Source organism: Chiroxiphia lanceolata, chromosome 3 (genome assembly GCF_009829145.1).
Source record: "Chiroxiphia lanceolata isolate bChiLan1 chromosome 3, bChiLan1.pri, whole genome shotgun sequence".
Lineage (NCBI taxonomy): Eukaryota > Metazoa > Chordata > Aves > Passeriformes > Pipridae > Chiroxiphia > Chiroxiphia lanceolata.
Window position 1 is genome coordinate 23,628,589 of NC_045639.1, and position 26,283 is coordinate 23,654,871.

General features: G+C 35.2%; 1 protein-coding gene across 7 annotated transcripts in view; it reads right to left on the reverse strand.

The window, feature by feature from the left end:
* Positions 1-26,283, reverse strand: part of SYT14 (synaptotagmin 14) — a 90,056-nt gene that overhangs the window by 56,669 nt on the left and 7,104 nt on the right. For 2 of the 7 annotated variants that reach the window (XM_032682281.1, XM_032682280.1), the window contains exons 2-5: positions 20,915-20,962; positions 7,421-7,585; positions 5,271-6,552; positions 936-1,154 (exon numbers count right to left, since the gene is read on the reverse strand). In XM_032682281.1, the coding sequence (XP_032538172.1) occupies positions 936-1,154; positions 5,271-6,213 (1,162 nt within the window). In that variant the 5' untranslated portion in view covers positions 6,214-6,552; positions 7,421-7,585; positions 20,915-20,962. The remainder of the gene's footprint in view (positions 1-935; positions 1,155-5,270; positions 6,553-7,420; positions 7,586-20,914; positions 20,963-26,283) is intronic. The other 5 variants (XM_032682285.1, XM_032682284.1, XM_032682283.1 and 2 more) reach the window with 3 other exon arrangements.

Here is a 26,283-nt window from a genome sequence, read left to right on the forward strand (position 1 = left end):
TGGCAAACAGACTTTCATATAATTTAATTACATTACACAGTAGAAAATATTTTTTTCAAGCACTTCTGGACTATATAGAACATTTAAGGACAGATATCTTTTAATTACATGCATCCATGCTTATTAGAAAACATCAAACACCGAAAAACTTCTGCATTTTAATATACTAAGGGGAGACCAACAAATATCTTACTATAGCACAGTACCTGTATTAGAATCTGACTTTTATCTAACTTCCACAAAAGCTCACTTTTCACGCTCGAAACTGGCTACAGACACAATTCTCACATACAGCTATTTTCAAATACAAAAAGCATCTTGACAAAATACTGACAGCAGAATTCTCAGCCTCTAGGTCAAGTTGTCACTCTGACTTAAAATCAAAAAATATACAGCACATAAGAGAATATCCATTGTTTACATCCGACTTTCAGCATCATGGAAAAAATACATTAATCTAATCTTTGCAGTAATTTCTTTGAAGAGAAGAAAACATACAGAACATTCCAGTAATGCACACTGCAATGACCATATGCACCATAGCCAATAACCTATTCCATATACTTTGCTGTTATAACGGCTTATCAAGAGAGGAATAACATGTCTCCTTTGTATTTATAATACCACAAATTCAACAAGAGTTGCCATGCTTCCTTCCTAAATCAAACCAGTTTAAACTTCCCCCAAAATTAAATTTAAAGAAACTTTATATAACAAGGTATTATATCATTTGCAGTATTTCTGAAAGAATGCACACAAGTCTCTGCTTTTTTTTTTTTTTTTTTTTTTTGAGCATGCACAAATATAAAAGGTGTCTGGATATTTCTTGCAGATCTTGACTATTTTCTAGTCAAGCTGCTCTCGTCTAGGACTTACTTATCCAGAACATAATTCTGAAATTTGGAGTAAAAGGAAGGCTTTTAAATCACTCTTACCTTCATCTATTGAGGCTTCACTACTGTATCCATCATATTCTGCAGACAGGGGACTATATTTTTGTCTGGTTTCCCATATATAGTTTTTTTGCTGTCTGCCATCCACCACTGGCAGCCTGGAACTCTGGGTTCTAGACAAGGCCTCATGATATTTACCCAGTGCTTCATCTTCACTCTCAGATGATGAACCATGCTGGTCTTTACTCATATAAGAATTGTCTGTTTGAATAAAATAAAGCAAATCGACTACAGCTCAAAATAGAATACAAGAAAATAACCATAAAAGGTTATCACTGAAGATATTTAAGATATTTCATTAAGAAATTTTCATTAAAATTTCTGTAATATTTTAAAAATATTTTATTGTAATTATAAGCATTATGTGACTTTGTAACTGGTAAGAGCTATTTTCATTTTCTAGAAAACCTGAAAGATCATTAAGCTCCAAATACCATTCTAACACTTATTCAACAGAAAACTGATCAATTCTTGCAAGGCAGCACGCACTGACATTCTTGAAACCCTTCATTAGGTGGGAAAATGCATTTGGATACCTAACATACAAAAAGGCAGCTCCTGATCCTACGTTCCCAGCTGATTCTTGCTGTGAGCATGTAGCATAGCATAGAAATGAAACTGATTTGCCAAGAGAAGCCTACAAAAAAATCATCTTAGGATATTTATGCCAGTAGTGCTTAAACTCATAATAACAAATGGGAAAGAAAATGCTAGTGAAAGATGTTTGCATGCACAATTTTATTTAACTTAAAATAAACAGCCTCTTGTTCAATAACTGAAATTAATGCAGATTCTCACTACAGACATCTGGCAACAGCAAAAATTACATAGAAAAAATCTATCTAGTCAATTCTTTTATGTCAGCTCTTCTGTAGTGCCCACTCCTGTGGCTAACGTTTTCCAACTACATCTCAAGCATGACTTCCTCCCACAAATCAAAGATTCAGCTGCATATTTATCTCTGTAAAAGGAAAGTTTCCTCCTCCCTCTTCCAAACTTCAGATGGATTCCACCCAAATTTAACATGCTTTGCACAGGTTCTGTAAATCTCAGACTCCAATAAGCATTGGAGTCTGTAAGCATTTCATGTAAACTCAGTAAAGGTCAGCATGACCACTACTCAGTGAGCAAGCCTACAGCATATGATTTGCCAGTGAAGTTCCATTACTAGAAGAGCTTTGAGATACCGAAAATGTTGTTTTTCAGCTCCTGATTCTGTGAGGGAATGTTCTCTAACATGCTATCCAGTCATACTCAACTGCTTCTCCCCTCCCTGCTTTTAAGATCTCTTCCCAGTCCCTGTCCTTAGCTCTAGTTCTGCATTTCCACTCCCATTAGTCTCTGCCTTCACACCCAGTCAGTCTCACTCCTTTGGCTGAGTATTCCTACTAAAGGAAGGATTCAGATTACTCAAAATGCAGCCATTTAAAATTAAAGTAACTCAATGTATTTCAATCATGTAGGCCTCTTCTACAGTCAAGTGTTTGCCTTTTACTACAATAGAGGTCCATCCTTCCTACTTTTAGGTAAGCCTCTAGAGCATATGAATAAAACCACTTCCCATCAAGGTCTTTTTCTTCCTGGTACTCATACAAAAAAACCTATGCTACAAGTTTAGGTAAGACGTCTTTTGGAAAGTTACATTTATATGAGTCGAGTCATACTCTAAGTTCCTGCTTTCCAGCCCCATTGTTGTCACCCATTCTACTTCAAATCCCAATCTACTGCATGCATCACATTACATTTGTTCAGGAAGTTTCTGTCCTCACAAAGGACACATTTATTCTCAATTCTTTTGTTCAAACTTCCACTGTCCCTCAGCAACCACAAACATTAAAGGCACGATAAGACCTGTTCTATTCTTCAACTCCTAAAATGAAGCATATGAGTGCAAATGGGATGGTCAGTGAATTTAACAAGCAAAGTGTAAGAAGTGTTTACCATGTCTTTTCAAAAAGTAAACTTTCCAAAAATTTACAACTTCATTGAACTTTGAGTGTTTTTTTTTCATAAAAGAACATGGGCCTCTCTGACACAAGAAAAGTGCTCTCCCACATTTCAAGTACAAATTCCAATATATGAAGGTGCCAAAATATCTTAGTAAAGCTGATGTGAAATCTACTTATTTTGTTGCACAAATACCCAGCATGTTTTTCCCATAACATATTTTTGGAAACAGCTGAAGATTTTAAACTATAACTTGAGGGGAAAAAAAAAAAGAAAAAAACCCAAAACCAAACAAAAAACCAACATGATCTTCAACAGAAATAATGCCTAATTTCATCACAGATTTTTCAAATTTAGCATACAATTTTAGGGAACTGAAAATAAGGTCTTGAAATGGAAAAAGTCAGAAAACCTTAATTGGATATGGTGCTATAGGGTCTACATGCAATGTGTACATAATCTTAATTTAGTATTTACAGGAAAAATAGTACCTTAATAGACTGCTAATGAGCAACTAGATCTTTCAAGTCTAGGCTATCAATTTTAAACCAAGTCTAACAGATATGGTTCTTCCCATTTTATGGATGTCTATAAAGCAAGTTCAATTTATTGAAAATATCACACCAAGCAGGATCTATTCTGGCTAACACATTTAGTGCAAGAGGCTGCCCAGAAAAGCCTCTGCTGGTATACAGAGTAAAATTTTATATCTCATACAGCCCTCAATGGGATGAAACCTGTCAACTTGGAAACTTCTGCAGATTTCCACAACTATAATTGAAGCAGAGCATACAAGGACTAAAATATAGTGCCAGACAACAGTATTAGATGCATCCTTTAGCATTGCAAGAAATGTATTCACAAACATGAAATTAGGTTCACTAATCAGCCTGTATAAAAAATGGAATAGTACAAAGCATGATAGCAACATGTTTTAAAGAAGAGTAGAAAGTTATATCTCTAATAATATACTGACTTTTGTAAGCATCCAGAAGTTCTCAGGGATACCAATTATTTTTTTCTCCAGTTCCTAGCATAAAAGACTGAGAATGTGTACTATTATTATAAGTCATGAAGCAAGACCTCTTCAGAGGACTTAAAAACATAAGCTATCCATGCAAACACTTTTTAAAATTACAATGCAAATTTGTTTCAGGTTCTTGGGAAAAAATAGCTTCCTGTACATTTAAAAAAAAAAAAAACTCAGGGTTTTATGCCTCTCCTTGCCACTTCTCGTTTGACTTTCATATCTTAGTAGGAAACTTGCCTAAGAGAATTCACGTTCTTATTAAAAATTTTGCTTTATTTGGCTAACACGGGTCATGAGCAATTAGTACACTATTGAAATCTATTAATTTGCTTATTATGGGACCTAAAATGCCATTTTTGAGAGAGAATACAGTTTACAAATATAGTATTACATAAAGAAATAATAGATAAGATCATAGTTATCATACAAACATGGAAAACACCTCCTAAACCAAATTAAAAAAACCAACCAAACAAAACCAAAACCAAAACCCAAGAAAGCAGATAACTGAAGTTTTCAGATAAGGGAAAACACACACACTGAAGAAAAAAAATGTGTTTCTATTATGAAAGCATTCATTTCTCTGCAGAAACAGCACCTGTGGAAAAGCCTGTGTTTCTTTTTAAAACTTTCCTAGGCAGCTTGCAAAACAACTGTGTAAAAATGCAAGGTTTTAATTCTTACTTTTACTTCAACTGTTATTGCAATCCCTTTATCATATTGTTTAAGACTAGATGTTAAAGACGGCACACACAGTATCCATATCAACAATACGCAGATTTTCTTTGAAGACTACAACTTTAAGACAAGCCTCATTCACTTTTTCTATACTTAAAATCACTTAATAGCCATTTCTCATTGAGTCTTGCGTCTTGAAATCATCTTACACATCCCAAAAATATTCTGAAGATCTACTGTAATGTAAATGCAAGAGAAGTTATTTCTTTTATCATCTTAGCACATTTTATGCAACGCTTTTAAAATAAACAAAATGAAAATGACAATTCCAGAACAAGTACTAATTAATTAATTAATTCATAGTTTTTAACAGAAATCACACAAGGCACTGCAGAGAAGGTAAGAAAAACCATGTAGAAAAGAAAGTAAAGTTAGAACATAGGAAAGCCATTTATTAACCAATTCCTTTAAGTAATAGTTTCAAAAGTAATTAACTTTCAAGAAATATCAACATCATTAGAGAATGAAACACTGAAAAAAACAAACCTACTTTCATCCACAGGCAACACTATTATTAAATGTGTACATTACATGAAAAAAGTAGGAACTATCATAAGTTTCAGGAAAGGTTGAAGAATACAGTTTGCTAATGGACTCCTCACCTTTTCCTGCTGTCTTCTTATTACATAGCTCTCTCTCTAATTTCTTTGAGCTTTTCTTTTTACCATCATTTGCAATTGTAGTTGACATGTCTTCATCCTTTGAGGTGAATTTTCCTTTTCTATCAAAAAAGGCTTCTGGTTTCTTTTCTTTGATTTCATTAAGGCAATTGGGGTCATTGTGCATCTTCTTCAAGCTGGAGTCTGATAATTTTTGCTTCTGTACTTCAAGTTTTGTTTCTAAATCTTGGGGAACATTCATGCTATGCGCTTGATCAGAATCCTTAAAATCAACTCCAGGTGACCGTGGTTTGATTTTTCTATGCAAGTGATTCTTAGAATTATCCGATACTGCATATAGACAATTATCTTGCTCCTCAATAGATTGCTCCATGGTATATTTATTACTTTTCAGGTGACTATCCTTCAAGAACTTATCATTTACAATACACTCATTTCCCCCTATTGCTTCCCTCTTAAAAGGTCCTCCTACAGACTTCAAAACCTGAGGTACTTCTGTATAACTGGATGGATTATCATTATCTGTGCCTTTTAACTGGCTCTGGCTTTTGTCCAAGACATGGCCAGATACTCCAACTTGACTTGTACCTTTTTTTACAAAATCTAATGAATTAGAATAATGAGTCTCTTTGTGTTCTGCAACACCTCTCTTCACTTTCATGCTAATTTCCTGAGAATGAGTTAATGGTGGCGTATGTTCCTCTCTCCCTTCCACAGGTTTATCACTCTGCATTTTGGAGCTCTCATCTTCTGAACGAAGGCCATTTATCATGCTGGTTACTTGTTCTGTTACTGAGTCAGCTACAGTGTAGCTGACCTCTCCAACAACACTGGCCAGATCATCCACAGCACTGCTGAGTGTGTCCACCAGGGAAGACACAGAGGGGAGGCTCAGATTTTGGTGAAGGTTTTTGAAAAATGCCATTTGTCCAGCCTATTCAGCAACAATTTTTAATATTGAAAGGTCCTCTGCTTCACAAACAGATCATCTCTGTTTCTCCAAGTTCAATTTCAGAGCTATTTGCTTTTGCTATCTCAAAAATCAATATATTTACCAGGGGAAGTTGCAGCTTTCCTCTTTCCATTCAATGTGCATTGAAAATAATGAGAAAACAGCTAAGTAAATACCTTGAAATGAGGCCACAATCAACCAGCAAAACCATAGTCTTTCATCAACTGCAGCACCAACTAGCCATAAAAAAATTCATTATTTTCAAAAACCAGACAACTGTGTGAGGTGGAATTTTTTTTTTTTTATTCTAACCTGCAAAGAAGAAGTTGTGAGTTAAATTATGTCCTTTCATCAATGTCACACTGAAACAAATTTTTAACACAACACAACCAATACACATCATGGAGACTTCTTCACCCCAAAACATCTGCTGCCTTTTAAATAAGGTAAGGTATTTTGGAACATGAAGATTTGGTTTGTAGCAAAAAAGAAAGTTAATACGACAGACTTAATTTCAAGGGGAAGAAATTTTTTTGTCTCCAAGAAAATTGAAAATAAAAATTTAGCTCCATATTTTAAAGAGGTACAGGGGAAGAAGACCTCTCCAATTTCCCATTCTGTTCCCTGGGGCCTTTCTCTGACATCAGCTAACAATTTCCCTGGCACAAAAGTAGAAAGGGGTTGTTTTACCAATCCTCAATATCTTTTTCAAGGTCTAAGTTTCTTTGTCACACACGATCACTAAAGACCTTGTTGTATTAAAAGTATTCAGTAATTTGTTAGTCAAGAGATGTTTCTAATGTTTTAGTTCTTTAAAATTACTTTCCAGGTGAAAAATGCAAGACCTCCAAAAGTTTGGTGAAGGATTTTAATAAGCTGAGTGAAAACCCAATAATCCATTCACAAATTTACTTGAAAAGATTTAATTTTACACAATTATGGAATGTTTAAAATGAGTTCAAGAGTATTCTCAGAGTGCAAGAGAAGTATCTTCCCATAAGTAAATGTCATCTCTTTGGTTATATAGCTGTTGAATTCCTGTAGCTCGTGGACACAAAGGTTTGTTCCTTTCCAGGTATTGCACAGTCACAGGAAAAGTCAACGCTGTTGTGTTGTTACACCCTTATAAAAATGTGCATTTTTATAATTAAGTTTAGTACACTGTATGTCAAATACTTACAAAGTTTATCTTGTGAATTCTTTCTTGTAGTGTATCCTGAATCGAGATCTGGGAAACCACTAACATTTTCAAAACACATCTTCTTATTAATATATAGGAAAAGTAGCAACATGAGAATAATGAACACCCCAACTGCAGACAGGAATCCAATTGCTTCAGGAGATACTAAAAGAAACAGAAAAAAACACATTTTTCAAAATCTTGTAAAAGTTTATAAAGTTGTAATAGTACCAGAATTGATCATTAATAAATACCTCTAAAGTTGCACATATATATGCAAGATATAACTAAAAAAACACCATTTAAATTTGAGTTAATGTTTAGTCATCTTTTCAAAGAACAGAAAAGCATCTGGTCCTAATATAAGGGAGGACTGACCCTTTCAGGAAGAGGTTCTGCCAGAGTACTGGACTCCATAACAAGACAGAAAAATGGGGAGATTACCAGAAGACATCAAGGCTGATGATTTCTGATGGAACGTCTGACAGAGTGAGCACTGCAAGGGAGCTAGCAACAAGCCCTCTGGAAGGGAGTTAACAGCAAGCCCTCTTCCTGGAAGGGGATGGAGGTTTGGCTACCTGGGCTCAAGGACAACTCTGAGATAGTACTGCTCAGGAGGGACTGAGGCCTTGCTTTGTCAGCCTGCTATGCTCAGCACCTGGCTCCTCTTCCCTTAGGGACCAGCTGGCCTGCGCTGCTCCCTGATAACCAGGATACTGTGTGAGCAAAGAACGGAATGAGAAAAAGCACGTATGTTCACTTGCATGTGAACCAGAAAGAGCTACGTGGAATAAAGCACTCCACTTTAGGACTGTAATGCTGCATGGTAACATTTTCCACTGTGTAAAAAGGAGTAGGATTACAGAAAAGTTGGCAACACACCCTGCATTCTCAGAGATGCAATACAAAAGAACAAGAGGCAAGAGTCCGAAATAACTACAAGAGAAATTCCAGTTGGAGATAAGGGGGGAAAATCCAGAATAAGAGGGATTTATCACTGGAACAGATTGCCTAGATCAGTTATAGAATCCAACTTTAACGTTACCCCTGTTTTGAGGAGGGGACTGAACTTCAAATTACTTTCCCAGGAGCCTTCCAAATTAAATCATTCTCTGATTTGACATATGCCCTTTGTAAATCTGGGCTCATACATCTATGTAAAAGTGCTGACTGAGAAACACATGCAGTTCCACAAACTCTTCAGTTCATTCTGCAGGATGACAGGGAACATTTGGGTCTGTGGTGCTGTTCTTAAATTATTACATAGGTGTCTTTCAAAAACTGAAAGATCAAAAGAAATGTGCCTTCCACCATCCAAAATAGATTGGTCAGACTTGCACTTCTGTTTTGAGCTGGACATTCAGACCTATCTGAAACTGTGAAAATTATTTTTGCTTCACTTTTTAACTCTGACCAGAAGAGATCACATAACATTTTGTCTACAACCTTGAAAATTTTCCCATGAAAAGGAACTCGCCAATAACTTCAAGTGAGACATCCTGCTGCATCAAGCAGAGCAACAAGGTGAGAAAAGTGAAATTTTATTCTGGAACAGAGAGGAAAGGCAGCTAGTTTGTTATTGTTTTGTGGGTTTTTTAATATTTTCATTATCATGAACAAATAGAAACAAAAAAAAATTGGCATGTCAGGTGTTGATTTATTGTTTGTCAGGCATTCCATTTTCATGGAATCTTACTACATATGGGAAAACTCTGAGACTTGACAAAAGCCTCAGTTCATTTTTGACCACAAAGTTTAACAGATGACATCTCCCAAGGTTCTGCTGGCAGTAGGCATGCTCCTACCCCTCCCAAGACTGCATATGGATAGCTGCGAATGTCTGGGGCTATTGGAACAACACCCAGTTTTCTTTGAATTATTGGTCCTGACCCAAATGAGACTAGAGACTGGGCCAAGAGCAGAAAATCTTCATTCTTCAATGAGTTCCAGTCCCTAACACTTATCAAACATAGAGGCAGTGGCAGAAAAGGCAGGAAGAAGAAAATGTGATTCACCGGAATGCAGGGACCAACAGAAGTGAGAGTGAAGTAGAAGGTGGCAATTAGGCACAAGTTAATGATGTCCAGTGAGGAAATGGGAAGCATGAGTTATGAAGACGGTGTAACATGGAGATGGAGTACACACAACAAGCCAGAAACTGATAAGAAGGCAAGAAAAGAAGACAGATTAGGAAGGCTTGACAGATAAAGATCATAGGACCACGGAATTTATCTATTAGAATAACTGTTTTATTATTGGAGCAGGCTGTCCTAAGCAAGTTTATCTGAATTCAATGTCAACACTGATTTGAGCAGGAGACTGAACGAAATTCCAGTCATGGAATGGTTCACAATGAAGGACAGCAAATGTTTCCTTCTAATAGGACAGATTAATTGTGCAACAACTTCAGGGAAAAATGCTCTTGTGTATTTCACATTCAATCTTTTAAAACTGTAGGTTTAAATTCTTATTTCTTCTTTTTTTATTTATGCTTACACTGCTCAGCAACTAAAGCTGCTTTGATGCATCCAAATATGTGCTTAAGGAAGTTTGCCACAACCTAAAAGTAACTTGAAAACCCAAAGCCTTTGAGTTTTTTTCTCCAGTACTTCATGGATACTAATTAGTAAAAAAAAAAAAAAAGCACTGTCTGCAAGCTTGATAGTTCTCTATGGAAACACAGTATCTGATGACATCCTTCTGGAGTGAAAAAAGAAACTTTGGCTGATACCTAACAAAAAGAATGAAACTTTAGCTGCAGCAAGACTAATTAATTATTAATGTAATTCAGTGTGAACATAGGACTTGAAAATTGTATTTTTGTATCAATTTGCAACCATGTAAAGAGTCTTAGAATACTTGTTCACAGATTAAGTATATTATCAAGTTGAAATCCTGTAATGTATTACCATTATAAAGCCAGGAAAAAAAAATTGTACTTCAATTTTCCACATGAAATGTGTACAAATTCCCATCTATGAATACAGGTTTTATATATCACATTAATCTTTCAATTAGTTTCTCACCGCTGAAGTGTCAAGCAGGTACACTTCGTAGATAGAGAGAAAAAAAATTCTTTTCTGCATATAAAATACATCTGTGCTACATTCAGCACCAGAATTATTTTGATTCAACACACATTGTCATAAATTCTGACTTGTCTGGGCATTAATTGTACCATGAAATGCATTTTAAAAACTCTCAGAGGTTCCCAGTGGTTTCTTCTACTATCAGAAACGAGTAGAAAAGCATTACTTTCTCAAAGTCATATTTCAAATTCAAATGTCCTACTTGTATGAACTTCATAATAATCCTCAGTTCTTAAGAAAAACAAAAATGAAAGTTTGAATTTATGAATGAATTCATGTTTGAAATTCATAATAATATAACACAGTTTTAAAAATACTAAAAGAACTAACATCTTCCTACAAAGTCATTAAGACTAACTGAACTGCTGGCTACAGAAATGGCATCGAAAGTTATACTCACTACAGAAGCATTACACTTTAATCCACTTTTATTATTATCATCACTAGAATCAACATTATTAGAATACAGAAGCTTACCATCTCTTCATCTTAAATATCAAATTAGCATGTCTTTCTCAAATAACTTCCCTGTTATGAAATAATTTTTCTTTTACAAAAGATGTTTCAAACTCTTCAGAAAATAACAGCATCTTTAAATAAATATCACCAAAACAACACACATTCTCAGACATATTAAAAATAATTTAATATTTTTAATATTAAATTTAAAAGCATTTAATGTTTTTAATATATATCTCCCCCCACATTGTATTTAATATCAATTGGTTTTGGAGCTTCCACATTCCACATCACACTGCTCCCTCAGTACTATGTACAAAGCCATGTAGTTATTTTAACGATGTTTCAATTATTCATTTACAAATGCAACACTATCTCTTCTGCACACAAATCAAGGAACTAGGGGGTATGAGGTGAAGAACCTCATTACCTTTAAGATCCTAGTACAAAAAACCAATTAAAATGTAAGTTTGTTTTTATTTATAACCTGTTTAATTTTTTTACAATTTGATCCAAGATATTTTAGCCTATTAAATTCTTTTAAATAAATAGGACTGTTGTTTTGCATTTAGTCTTGAAGAAGAACTATTTTTATTGCTATTAATTTTTTACACCATTGTATCTTAACATTACACAAAAATAACCTGTACTGTCCAGTTCAAAAATATTTTCATCCAAATGCTATTTACTGCTGCTTGTTACTTCTTTCCAACTTGCACAAGAAATTAACATATTCTCAGAAGGCTGCACAGGTTATTGAACCAAAAAATGAGATTTGTGCCTTGACTGCCTTTTCTCTACGCTTGAACTATTTATCTCCAAGGAGGAGGTATTTATTTCTCACAGGCAACTCGTGTCATAACAGAAAAATACAAACAAAACCCACTATGCCTCCGTCTGCTCCCCAGTCTGCTGGTCTGACTGATTACTCGAACTGTACTTTCATATGTGTCAGTTTACATGTAAATATTTTTTCCTTTTATACCTAATTACACAGGATGGTCTCTTCTCTAACAGTAAGTAACTGAACTTGAAGGTTACCTAAGGTTTTGTGTTCTTTCTAAACAGCTTTTCTTTGACAATGAAAACTCAATACATAATGTTTCATAACAATTTAGCAGCATTAGTAACTTCCTGTTTGCTGGAGTAGTTGAAGAAGCACTAACAAGTGAATAGAACCTCATTTATCTGGAGAAAATCATATACCTACAGAGGGCAATATTTTATCCAGTGTTGTGTCAGAAGACTTAAACATTAAATTCTTGACTATCTGCACTTTTCACAAACTTAAACTGTCTGGTAGCTGAGATCAGTATTAGAATACTTTCCCGTATAAAAAACAGGAGCAACATTTCCACAAAAATTGACTACCTGATATTGCTGCTAAAAATCAATGACAGACAATGAAATCAAAATTCTCTCTAAATATTTATATTTAACATGTCAAAAGACAAAATTCCAAACATATTTCCTATGCTTCCTGTTTTAATCTTTCTTCTTTATCTCACATGAAACATTGGAACTATGTCATTCCCTTCTACGAACTTACCTATTTCTCTTATGTTTTGCCAAAACAATCTGGAAAAGTGTTTTAGCTCAACTTAAAACACACAATTACATCTCATTTATCAACGGTTTTAATTTTTTAGTTATGTTAGGCAACATTAAAACTGAAACTTTCCTGTATAAAGATGCTGCCCCTCCAAAACTTACATTTTGGCTTTGTTCTGCAGCACAGACTTTGTACCTTGGCCCACTACTAAAGGCTACATCTGTCAGTGTATTATGTTAAATACACTTTATACTGCTCGTCTTATGACATTCCTTCATTTGTGTCTGTTGCTCATGCATCTTGCACTTTTTTGTACAGCAAGTTTACACACTCTCCAGTACAAATTAAAAGCCCCTGCTACCTATATTTCAACACTTTAAATACCTATATCCGGTATACTACCTGGAGTGACATGCAATTTCAAATGAATGTAAACTAGAAATGATAACTGAATTTCAATCCAGAACTGAAAAGAGCATTGTATTTCCTAAATGAGAAAATTATTCACAATTTTAGCAGCATGAACCTTTCAGGAGTTTTTAGGACTGACAGAATGAAATCAGGATGAAAGTGCTTATTTAACTTTCTATTTAGAATAATAATGCCCTTTAAATAGACCTTTCAAAGTAATACTGAGGAAAACAGAAAACTTACATTATCTGAAGTGATATACAATGCCACTTATGGGTTAATTTCTAAAAAATTTCATACACCTATTATTAAGCAAAACATAAATGTGCTTGTTTACATGAGAAGTTCACTGGAATTAGTGTATTGTGACAGCTACACTGCTCTAACTCTACTGTCACTTTTATTCCAGTGGAAACTTATCAGTAATAATAGAAATTTTTTTTACCATTTGGTTTATGTCACTTCACACTGGAAGAAGGATAATATGCACTTCTACAGAGAGAAATCAGAACTTCTCCTCTTCATTCTAATCATAAGGACTAATAAGAAAAATATATTTTAACATCTAGATTCCAGGAATTCTTTCACATAGGAAGAAAGTCTAGAATTTATTTTAATTAAAAAATTCAGTTTATTTGATTTTATGATTAGCAATTAAATTACTTGACTAAATAAACATAAAATAGAATTCATTTACTTCATAAAATACAATCACAGAATCATAGAATATGCTGAGTTGGAAGAGACCCACAAGGATCATCAAAGTCCAACTGCTGGCCCCAAGAGCCACACTGTGTGCCTGAGAGCATTTTTCAAACACTTCTTGAACTCTGTCAGGCTTGGTGCTGTGACCACTTCCCTGGGCAGCCTGTTCCAGTGCCCAACCACCCTCTGGGTCAAGAACTTTTTCCTAATATCCAACCCAAACCTCCCCTGACACAATTTCAGGCCATTCCCTCAGGTCCTGTCACTGGTCACCACAGAGAAGAGATCAGTGCCTGCCCCTCCGCCTTGTGAAGAAGTTATAGACTGTGATGAGGTTTCCCCTCCATCTCCTGTTCTCCAGCCTGAACAAGCCAAGTGACCTCAGCTGCTCACAGCTTATGATAAAAATGGCTGGGTTCATTAAGTTAACTAATCACATATATAAGTGCATGAAAATACTTGTAGCAACTCTAGTACTGCCTCTGCAGATTGTCATTTCCAGGATCCTTTTCCCTTTCTTTTAAAATACCATGCTGAAACTGTCTTTTGGAAATAAATTTAATTACAGGAAAAAGAGGACTCTGGTCTCCAAAACACCACTGATCTACGAAAGAATTTAGGAATAACTGAAGTCATAGTCTGAGAAGGAGATTTAAACTTTTGACAGAAATCTTTTAATTCCTAAATCCTTATGGGCTGAGGAAGTTGTCAGCCTGCCATCCCTGCTGATTTACCAGTCCCTCAATGCCTTTTCTCTCTAACATGTAATTCATCTCCTATTGAGTAATATCTCACAACAGAAATCTCTGAAAAGAAACAGCAAAGGAAGCATCACATTGCCACTTGGAATAGACACTGATCATGGAATCACGTTGATTACCTGCAAATCCCAATAATCTGTTGCAATTACATAGCATATTACATGACTATTATCCACGCAGTGGGTAAGAGAACAGCAGTGGTTATAAATTTTTTAATGGTATTCTCAGATAATCCTCCCAAAGCAAAAGTATTTAAGACCCGCAGGGGTCTAGAGACTTGTGGTTTAGAAGTTCATACCTATTACAAAGTAGGTCTCCACTACGGGGGGAGGAGGAAATCTATGTACTAAAAATCTTCTAAACCCACATTTTTCCCTATCAGACACTACAATTAACTACAATTAACAACAAAGCATGAGACAATCCAGCACAGTAATTAACTGGGATATACAACAAAGTACTGTGAGGTAAAAATGATTATATGAACATGCAAACTTCTTGAGTGAAGAAATACCAGGGTTTAGATATAGCAAAGTTCTTACACAGAAAACTTGCTATGAAAGAAGAGGTACTGCCATAGCTGGAGTTAAGTGACCTCAGTAGCTGCTGCTTTCCAGAAGACTCCCAACACAGGGGAACATACAGAAGCAATACTCTGCTTCAGTAACCTCAAAGAAAAGTATTTATTTCATATTAAGTTTTCTCTAATCCAAAACATATACATGCAGATTACCTTTCCAACAGAGTGCAGAATTCAGTATATATTCCAGTGATGTTAATTTTAACATTATAACTTTCATTTTTATAACATGTAGCCATACTTCTAAAATATCTTCCAGGTCTATTAAGTTTAGCATTCATGGAATAAAGGACATAAAATTTTTTCAAGCCTTCAGAAAAAAAAGTATTTGTCTATTTTAAACTAATTAGTGTACAATTATGAACAGATTACTATTTTCTGCCTATATTATAAAAGTAGCTTTAATTGTGTATACCTTTTTAATGTAGAGGTTTTCTTCCTATCTTTAAAAAGACAAAATGCACTTTTCTTTTTACTGTCCAAATCTGAACCTCTAAATGAGCATAGAAATTACACATATTTAAAATCATAGAATCACAGATTATCCTGGGTTGGAATGTGAGGTTTCCTAATTTAAAGAAATTTGCTACCATCTGTGGCATCACCTTTCTCTTTATGAAGTACAAGGAGTTCTATCGACTAGATGAAAGCAGGGAGAAAGGGAAAAAATATTTTATTTCTTTTTCAGAAGCAATTATTTAGTGTAGACTATCATAAAAATTGTAAGATAACTTGAGTATCAGATGCAGTTGATTTGCAGTAAAATAATGTTTCTACTTGTAAAATGAAACTCATGAATAAATACTGTTTTTTTCCATTAGGATTAAATGCAGTTGGCAACTTAACATTCAGACACAGGCAAGTGGATAAGAATAGTTGACCAGAACATTAAAGAGGAATAGTTCTACTTAAAACATACTTCTGACAAAGCAAAAATTCATACTTTCTTATCTTTTCAAAATTATTATTACAAGTGACATTTTTCATTGTCAGCCAAAGACATTGTCTTTTTGCAACTTCTCTTTTGCATTTTAAAGAGAGCACTTCTGTTCCATTATTAGTCACAAAGTCAGTTTGCTGAACAGTTTCCTTTGTTTGCAAGACTGCCACAACAATAGACAGAAAAGAACATCTTGCAAAAGAAAAAAGAGCTTAAAATAATTTTTAAGCATCTGTGCAACTCAGCCCTTACTCAGATACTCAATCTACAATACCATGAATTAAATACAGGATACATTGCTGAGTTAGAAGTATCACTTTGCATTACTTTGAGAATAAACAAATGAACAAGGGTGAGAGACCTGAAAGTAATATGGCCATGTATTTTCTCCTTTAATGTCACTTCCATGCCATACAGTGAATATCATACATACCAGAATATATTTAAGAGAATACCAGAATATATTTAATATTCCTTCAGTAACACCCTAACATCATAAGCACTCATCTCAAGTTTGACTTGTCTGTACAAACAGAACTTGAAAACAGCCTTAAATAAAATATTACTGCATCTAACAACTGCCAATTCCAAGTTGGACTTGCAGCTACAGTGCACTACACAACCAAAAAAGATACATTTTTCTCAAGTGTGATCTCAAGTTCCCTGAATTCTTTTATGTCAGTAGCAAATAACCAAAGGAACACCTTACATAACTCTCATGACTCTCTCAAAAACAAGTGTGTACTAGGAAAACAACCAGCAAAAAGGCAAACCATTAACCGAGTAGTTTCAGAAAAACTGTCACCTGCTGTCAAAAACTAAGCAGGACTCTTCTTTCCACAGCCAAGTCTTCAATTTGTATTGTCAGACATTGAATACGTGTGTGTACACAAAACAAACTTGCATTAAATAATAGAAGTAAACAAGATGTTAATTTATAATAAAACCAGAAATATGTTTTTCTTTGTTTCCAATTTTCAGAGTTCAACAATGTGTAAACACAAACAATTCAACCACTTAACTATGTTAAACATAGGAGACACAAATTTCAGTGCCTCCCTAATAGCTGATCATACACCTTTAAAGTTATTTATGATAGCTGGAAAGTGACTTGTTCAGGATTTTGTAGCTATTAGATGTTACGTAATGGCCACAAAACACATTTTCAGGACACACATTCTCTGTATTTACACATTTAGAAGAAGCCTCTTTAAAAATACATACGAATTAGATTTTAAGGCTTTCCAGAAAAGCCTATCAGTCTCCTCACTCCTGATCAGCTCCTTGCAGGTTCTTCTCAAAAATGCATGAATCTGCTAAAAGGAAACCAAATAACCAAATACTATAAAAGTCCTGGAATCCTTGTGCAGACCAAAAGTGGACGCAACAAAGTCTCCCTTGGGCAAAAAGAAGCTGTAGCAATATGAGACATGGGAGCAGCCCTGTGCCAGACCACTGCTACACCTTTGGGTAGCAAATCTGAATTCTGTATCAATACCATACTGAGATCATATTTACACTAGAATTCAGATAATCTCAGATATTCAATGAGCATTAGAACTGGCACTTGCAAATCTTTGAATCTTAAAAAACTAAAACTAAATCTACAAACCAAGTTACGTTTATTTCAGTGGAAGCATTGTTAACATAGAAAAAAAAGCTTTAACGATGCTTTTAAATGAAAATACAAACAAAAATGCAACTATTTGCAGTCTAGGTTACTGCAGCCTAGAGTTCCTGTTTTATTTACATAAACAAATGTAAATAAAAAAACCTCCACGGATTTGACTAACCTGAGAAATAAAAAAAAAAATTTAAAAAAAGAAGAAAAATTATGTTTCAGGTTATTTTAACAGTTGAATAGTCTTAGAGCAGACATTTCCTTTTTAAGGCTTGGGTTTTGTTTTTACAGCCTTCACATGAAGGTAAGAATTTTTTATGATGTTATTTGAGCTAAATGGTCTGGTCACACATAGCCTTTCAGACCCTTCTGGTCACTTGCCACATTTCATCATATGACACTCCAAAGTTCCTATTTTCCTAGCAAAAAATTAATAGGTAGTCAAGAAAAAGACAATTTAAGAATGTGTTACTTTGACAACTAGAAACAAACCTGATCACAGCAACAGGTGTTCTTCAAGTCACATAATCCCCATATAAATTGTAATTACACTCCATCACTTGAAACCGGAAAGTTTTCCCGTGCATTATTCATAGAAGACACATGCTTGCTTGCTTGCTAACTTTTCCCTTTTCCTGCTAACTTTTCCCTTTTCCCTATTCAGTACAGGAAAAATAAGATGGAACTTATCCTACTAGTTGCTTCTCAACATGGACAGATAAGCAAAGCACAAATGTACACGGTCGTCTCTAAGAACTTTAGTTACTTAATGCTGGCTATTTACTACTAATGTTTCATTCAGGGGTTCCACAAGGGCACTCTAACTACAGTCACAGGGCAGTCACAGTTGCCCATCATCCCCTGGAAGAAAACATTAGAGGCTTTCAGGAAGGTAGAGAACCATTTTGTCAAACACTGCACCAGCTCTCACAGCCTCACTGACTGTATTCGATGAAAACGAGGGAATGTATGAATGCCCGGAGTGCTGGAGTGTTCTCTCCTGGTGCCACAGTCACACAGACACCAGTGAAAAAGGAGAAGGGCACACTGCAAACTTACTCAGCACCAGACAAGACTACAGGACTACCTATGTGTTGATGTGAACACTTGATTTGTCCATCCAACTTCTACAGTGTGCTCACAGACCAAAAAAAGGCTTGGCTTTCATGGCACAGCCAAGAGATGGTGAACTACATCCTGTGTAAGCTTGACATGAGTACTCAGTGACATTAATGACAAAGCTGGAAGGTCTGATTTGACCAGCTCGAGACTGCTGGCAGTGAGGAGTTCTCAGTTTGGAAATGCCTTCCTATTCCGAGGAGGTCAGTAGAGGTGTTGAGTCTGCATCCTTACCCTGGCAAGCAGGCAGGCCTGGACAACTGGTAAATAAAGCAATCCTTAGGTGCCTGGCCTTGGTCAGAAAATAAAAGCATCTTGGATGTGTATCAGATGATGTAAAGTCTTAGATAAAGTAACCAAAACTCTATAGAACTGGAAGATTCTTAGTACAAAGGCAAGCACCTTCTTCTTTATATATACACATCAAGTAGGGAGCAAAGACAGACAAGAATGCACCCAATCCATGCACTACAAGGAACACAGCTGGGCACAGGGACACACAGGGTTAGAATACACATGGAAACTCCTATGAACTAAAAAGGAACCCAACATAATGTGGGTATAAATGGCACTAAGAGGATATTTCTCTTTTAATCACACTTAGGCTAATTTATAACCACTAATGCTAAAACACAGGTTCTATGCATCTGTTATTTAAAAAAAAAAAAAAAGTGTTTCATATCAATGGCAAATGGAGCTTAGAATCTAATGTTCAAATTTAACTTAGAACCTTAAAAAAAGCACATCATTTCAATTTAACTTCCCAGCAATTAACATTAAAGCCATATAACACTGCCTCCAAGAACTCAGAAGAATTGTTTTTCTTAAAATCACTACAGTATCTTAAAATAAATCGGGATTAAGAAGATTAATAGATTTTGAAACTTCATCAGTAGGCTTCCTGAAATTCCAATGAGTTTCTCAATTCAGGAAGAAAAACAGGGCCTATTATAGAAGGAATACAGAGCACTGTGTGTACCGACATCCATCAACAGAAAAACAGAGACAGCAATAAAGATGTTTCTTAAAAAACAAAACCAAAGCCTAAGAAAACATTAAAAGAAAAAAAATTCACCTCCCCTCCAAAATAAAAATGAAGTAACAAAAAAAAGCAAGATCTAAATGATTCACAGTTTAGAAAAGCAGAGAAATGTTTTTAATTACACTACTGTCAAACCACACACAACATTCAGTAATTCTTTTAATAGATATTTGGAAAACATGACTTCTGACCATAAAGCTGTTTTGACCTTAACCAGTAAACTTAATTCTGAGGTTAGGCAATGTTAAATAAATGTTTCAAAAAACCCTCAAAATGTTACTAAAATCTCTTAAGTGAATGCAATGGAAACTAAGAGGATAAACAAAATTTCTTCCCACGAAGTATGATGTGGTTTGACAATACTACTGAGCCAGTCTAACAGTTAGTTGTTGTCAAAAGAGTCTTGTAGACTTCCTCCTCTCCCAGTACACTTTCTTACTCCTTTCCTTTTGAAAGCACCGAGACTCTTCTGACCTAACTGTGACTCAGTTCAAGCAACTAATCTTTGAAGAAACTGGGTTTTTTTGTCCAAGGGTAGCTTTCAGATCAGAAGACAGAGATTCAACAGCAATGCTGCAGGAGGGAGTGTAGGGCTCCCAAAAGGGACAGAAAACAGAACTGTATCTAGTCTTTATATCAGCTGAGCTGTTCTGTCAAGCTCCAACTTCAATCACTGTAGCTCAGCTTTAAGCCTGTAACAGTTTTCTCTCGAGCACAGCTCTGTTCCCTGCTCTGTCAATTACTGGTTTCACTACTGATATAGTCGTTTTCAAAGAAGTTTGAGTTATTAGGATCTCACCTGAAATCAGAGGCAGAGATTGCCAGTCCACTACATCAGTTATTTAAAACATCCTCACAACTTTCTATTACTACTAAAAAATCAAATCATCCTACAAATATGTAGACAAGGCAAAGATCAAAACTTCTGTGGTTACCCAACACAGTTGAGCAACATTAACAAATTCCATGTAACTCGGTGAATATTGCAGGAGTGCCTTTATCCTTCTTGCAAAAAATCAAATTTTATTATTTTGTAATTTCACTTTTTTTTTCTTCTTTTCATTGACACTGTCAGCATCAAAAGATTCTGCAACACAAAGATGCAACACTAAGATCCAGAAAAGGTGAGATCATAATATTAGGGAGTAGATTTCTCACCAAATTTCTTGCACTATTCACAAGCTAAGAACTACACTTTCACAAATCAATGCTTACCTTTCCTAATGCAGATCAGCTCATGTACACCACAAGTTCGTTCTCCACCTATGTGGAAATACATAATTAGAAAACAGTAACAAATAAAATATATTTGGTTTCTTAATAAGGTTTATAAACAGTATAAAGGAAAGTACCAAAACTACGTCATTTAATGAAAATGCAAAAGACTGACCTAACAAATTTTCCATTTATACATTAAATCCTTTGGAGAAAACAATAAATGTACCTTTGGCTTAGTATTGCTAAAGGTGGTACAGTTTGAAGAGCTTTACATTGAATTTATACAGATAAAATTACAAAAGCAAGCACTTTAACTCAAGCCCCACTAATGTTTCCCAAGCACAAAACATAATTTCCTGTTTGGAGGGAACTACCCTATAGAAGGGTATCTGCAAAAGAATTGCCAAAACATCAAAAATATTTGTGACATAACATAATGCCAAAATAACATTATGATTATCTTCAATGTCAAAAAAAAAAAAAAAAAGAAAAAAAGAGAGAGAAATCCTGTTACCAAAGGCTGGGTTTGCCTGGAATTTCTCCTTTAAAGATGTCTTTAATAAAAAAAACAGCTGTACAGAATTTAAGATACTTACACGAGAATAATAAAATTGTTGCTAGAAACAGCTTTCATTTACATTTTCATGTTAGAATTACAGCTCGTAAACAAAACACCAGCACATAATATACCCAGTGAGAGCAATGAAGGAACCCACAAAGGAAGGAGAATACATTCAGTCAACCATGTTCACAGAGAAAGGTGTGATCCAGGAACTGGACAGGAAACAAGCTATTGCTAAGCCTTGCAGGAGGAGGAATGGGCAGTGGCAAACTGTCGAAGAGATTCTTTTAATGGTTTGTAGAAATTATTAGAAGAGTTGATTTTTTTATTGTGATCACTTCATATTGAATACATTTACAGTATTCACCATCTTCTTCTCTTTTAAATATATATCTAAAATAAAAACATTTTGGAATGATACGCCCCGTGGTCAAACCTTAGAATTCAAACTACATCAAGCTATGGCTTCTCTTCATTACGCCCTAACACCCACTAAGCCTTTTTCCCCTGACAACAAAAGACTACAGCATATGAATACAGAAGTGAGGGGAACTGCTGAGGTTTTCATACCCAGTTCTCTGCAATCTCATAAAAATACAAAGCAAGAGATACAAAAACTCACAAAGCATCTCTTCCATATGCATTAATCACTACTAGGCTCCAAACGCTTCACAACACACTAAAACAAGCTTTAGGTAACAAAATTCTTTCCATCTCAAAAATATGGAAATACATTATATAGCACTTATTACTCTCCTTTATTCCATAATAAATGAATTTTGACACACAATAAAGCATACTATGATATAATATCAACTAATACTTAAAACTCTTAATTGGTAACACTAGCAGATGGTGGTGTATAAGTTTTAAAGACATCTGTATTTGTAGTTAAATTTACACTTTAAAGAAATAACTGTAGGAAATGCATATATTGGAAGAAAAAAAGGATAAAAGGGATCAAACAAATGTAGTAAAACATAACTCTTCTAAAATAAAATCAAATGTCTATGAAATTAAAAAGAATCCTCATTTTATGTCAATATAATTTTTTTCATATTCAATAATGTGAAATACAAGCTTCAAAGATAGCCCTGAATGGGAACCCAAGAGTCAGTAAGTCCGAGGATTCCATGAGTTTTGTACAGTCATCACCATTACAAAAGCCAGTCATAATAGCAATATGATTCCCTCTTTTCAGTGCATTCTAGAAGCTGGACAACATCAATTTCATTCAGAAAACATAAGAAAAACTAAATTAAAAAATAACAATCTGCTTTTATGACAACAAGGCATTAAAAAAACCCAATCCAAACAAAAACAGACTTAAGGAGATTACAATCTTCTTTTATGTCATTGCAATCATCTTCAGGGTACAAAAGAAAAACCAGAATAGAGACTGAAAAGTCACTCTCTAGTCTTCTCCCTAGAATTTCTTCTCCTGATAGTCTTAAATTCAGCAGGAAGGAAATAATAAAAACTACTGAAATAAATTAAAGAATTTTTCATTACGCAGATGCCAGACAGTTAAAAATAAAGATTCACCTAGAAACGACTAAGAGAAGAGAGCAGTAGTAGATTTAAATTATATTCACTTCCTTCAGTGAAATCAACCAGCTTGAAATCATATCATAAAATACTAATTTTAGGTTTGGATTCTGCATTGCTACCTATTGTTTTCTAAAGAAGAGATCTTTATTCAATCATTTAGATGCTAAAATATGATGATGTTCCACTAAATAAAGCCTTTGCATTAATCTGCATGCTACTTTTTATTGACTACAAAACTATAATAAATTTATACCATTTAATATGCATTCAGTCAGGATTTTATTCCTCTTATTTTGCTAGAAAATGCTGAATGTTATTTCTTATTTAATAGGTGAGTGATCTATCACTTTTTCCCCAAACTTTGCTTTTGGATGAAAATCAACTGTTAAATGAAAACACATCAAGTGATCTACATGTTTTGAAAATAAAGTTGAAGAAAGTATCTTTTATATTTAAGTTAACCAGTGTATTGAACACATATTTTATCCTCAATTGATCTGGGCAGATTCTTCTTTTCCCCAGTGCTCCTCAAAACTGTGGAACTAATACAATATTGACACCTTGCTTTTACTCATAGATTAACAAATGAACACAAGTTTTTATGTCTTTCCAACTCCCAAGAATCCTCTCAGCTTTGAACAACCTAGACACTGAAAGAAACTAAACTGAAAATATTTGGATGACAGCAAATATTTGGATGACTGCTAATTTAGCACTTCGGTCTGAAAAAACTGAGTTTGTGTCAGTTAGCCCACAGATCCCAAATGTTCAGTGGTATGACCGTCTTAAATTTTACTCTTTAAGTTCTATTTTTAAGTAATTGATCCTAATATAGTGTTAGTTCACCATAATTTTATAGGTAATTAAAATTTAAGTTTGATTTAGACACAAATTATTATTAATTTGACTTCATCTTGACTATGAATGTGATCTCATATTTAAGATTTTAAAATTTTAAGTGAGTTTGTATATAAAACTACATAATATTTTGTCCAAGATGTAATCTGAGAATAGAAACACACCCACCTGGGGATACAGAACTTTTCTTAATTTCAGACAATAGAAGTAAAATGAAAAATAATGAAAAATTTAGTAATTCTAGAATTGCACATTCAACAAAACATTTTCATTTTCTTGAGCAAGAAAATCCACCTAAAAAACCATCCTAAAAATCTGAAACATTCAAACATTTAGCACAAACAGAATGGCAGATGGTTTTCAGAGGCAGCTGAAACACCTGATGAAGTTTCATTTTCTCAATTTAAGACAAAGATTTTGTATATCAAGTCACTATTTGCCAAGATGACTATTACACCAAAGAGATGAAAAGGTGTACATCAAAGAAGACAAAGTACCTCCTGAATTTTGTATTAATTGAAAATTTTATGTCTTTCTAAAATGAGTCCACTTCAAAGTTCTACTATGTTTGGACTTCAGGTGAAACTTCACTACTGGACGCTGAAAATAATTGTCTAGGAAACCTAACACTGGCATTATCATAGAGGGATTTAGGTTGGGAATGACTTCAGAACAGGACTAGGACCAGCTTTACAGGAGATTCCTCTGGGTCTCAACCAACCAAGTTCTGCAACGCCCAAGACTCCATGACCTCTCCAAGACACCACCAGTTCCCTCTCATTGGGAGCACTTCTTCCTCACAGTCAGCCAGGACTTCCCTTGATGTAGCTCATACCCACTGCCTCATGTGCTTTCACTGCACAGCTTAGGACCTCATCTCCATCTCTGAGACCCCCTTATATAGTAAAATGCTGCAGTAAGAGTCTCCTCCACAAATGTATTGCCTACGTCTCTCCTCATGTGCCATGTACTCTGTTCCCTCCCAAATTAGTGTCACTCTGCTGACAAATTCCAGTTTGCCATCCTCTCATGCTGGGTTATCTCAACTGGATACAGGCCAGAGGCACCTGGCTGGTCCCTGAACTTGCTGTTCATCTCAGGGTCTTTTGTACAGGGTTTCTTCTGGCCAGCCTGTCTGCAGCATCTAGTGCTGCACGGGCTTAGGCTTCATTTGTCCTTGTTTAAGTTTCTGAGGTTCCTTCAGGCTGCTTTTTATCTTGCCGAGCACCTGCCAGACAGCAGCCCTGCCCTCCAGCTTATTAACTGCCCCCTACCTGCCATCACCCACAAACTCAGCAAGGGTACATTCCATCCCTTCAATAAACATGTCGTACAGTCTCAGTTCCAGTACCAAAACTGTGGTGCGTAAAAAATTCATTATTCTTCAGCTCAGCAACAAATCCATATTAGCAGCTGCGGAGGAACATTACATTGTATCACAAAAGCCTTTGTCATCGGGTGTAATTTTGGGGATGTACTTTTTATATGATAAATTACTTTCCTGCTGAGGATGGTATTTTAATTAGCATTTTCATAAGTTTGGACCACATTCAACAAATGTTTACTTAACATTTTATTCAACATTAGACAACTATTTTTTCCCTTGGCAAATCCGCAAAATTCCAGTGCAGAACAACAACACTGTGCAGGTTGAGTTGCACAAAGAGGGTGAGGGGCACAGTGTTCATTACAGCCCCTGAGAGTCCACCTTGCTGAATTACAGAGAAGTAGCTGCTGCCCACGCACAGCAATGGCAAGGGACGTGCATTTCAGCAGAGCTCCTTCCCTCCTGCTCTGGGACCCCTCGTCAGACACGGTCATAGTTAAAACTACAGCTCACAGGTAAGGCTTGAGTGTGCAGGACTGTCAAATGAGAAAGAAACAACAAGGTTGTGCAGCAAATGCATGAAATAGAAGTGTTACAGTGCAGAAACGTAAAATGGGATACAAGCGAATAAAGCCTAACACCATTAATGTTACCGTGTCTGAAGCATGTGGAAATACTAATGCTTCTGCTGTGAATACAAGATACTCAGAAAACCCATTCTTATGCTAAGCTGTTTCATGTAACATACTACAAATTTATCGAAAGAGACAACCGTAATGAAAGTGTTCTGGGTTACATACATCAACAAATCTACTCCTTGAGAAACTGCCTCGTACCACGAACTGAATTTAAGGAAGAACCTGGTTTTAGATGAACAGACAGCTAACAGCAACGGAAAATAAAGTTGAAAAGACTTTGAAAGAACAGCAACTCTACAGCTGGCATCGGTATGGTGTTTGTCCTAAAAAGGTTACATATATTTATTAGCCCATCCTTGCTCGTGGTGTAAAATCACCTCTGCAACCTTTTCACAATTTTAGTCTACAAATAATATTGGTTATGGAAAAA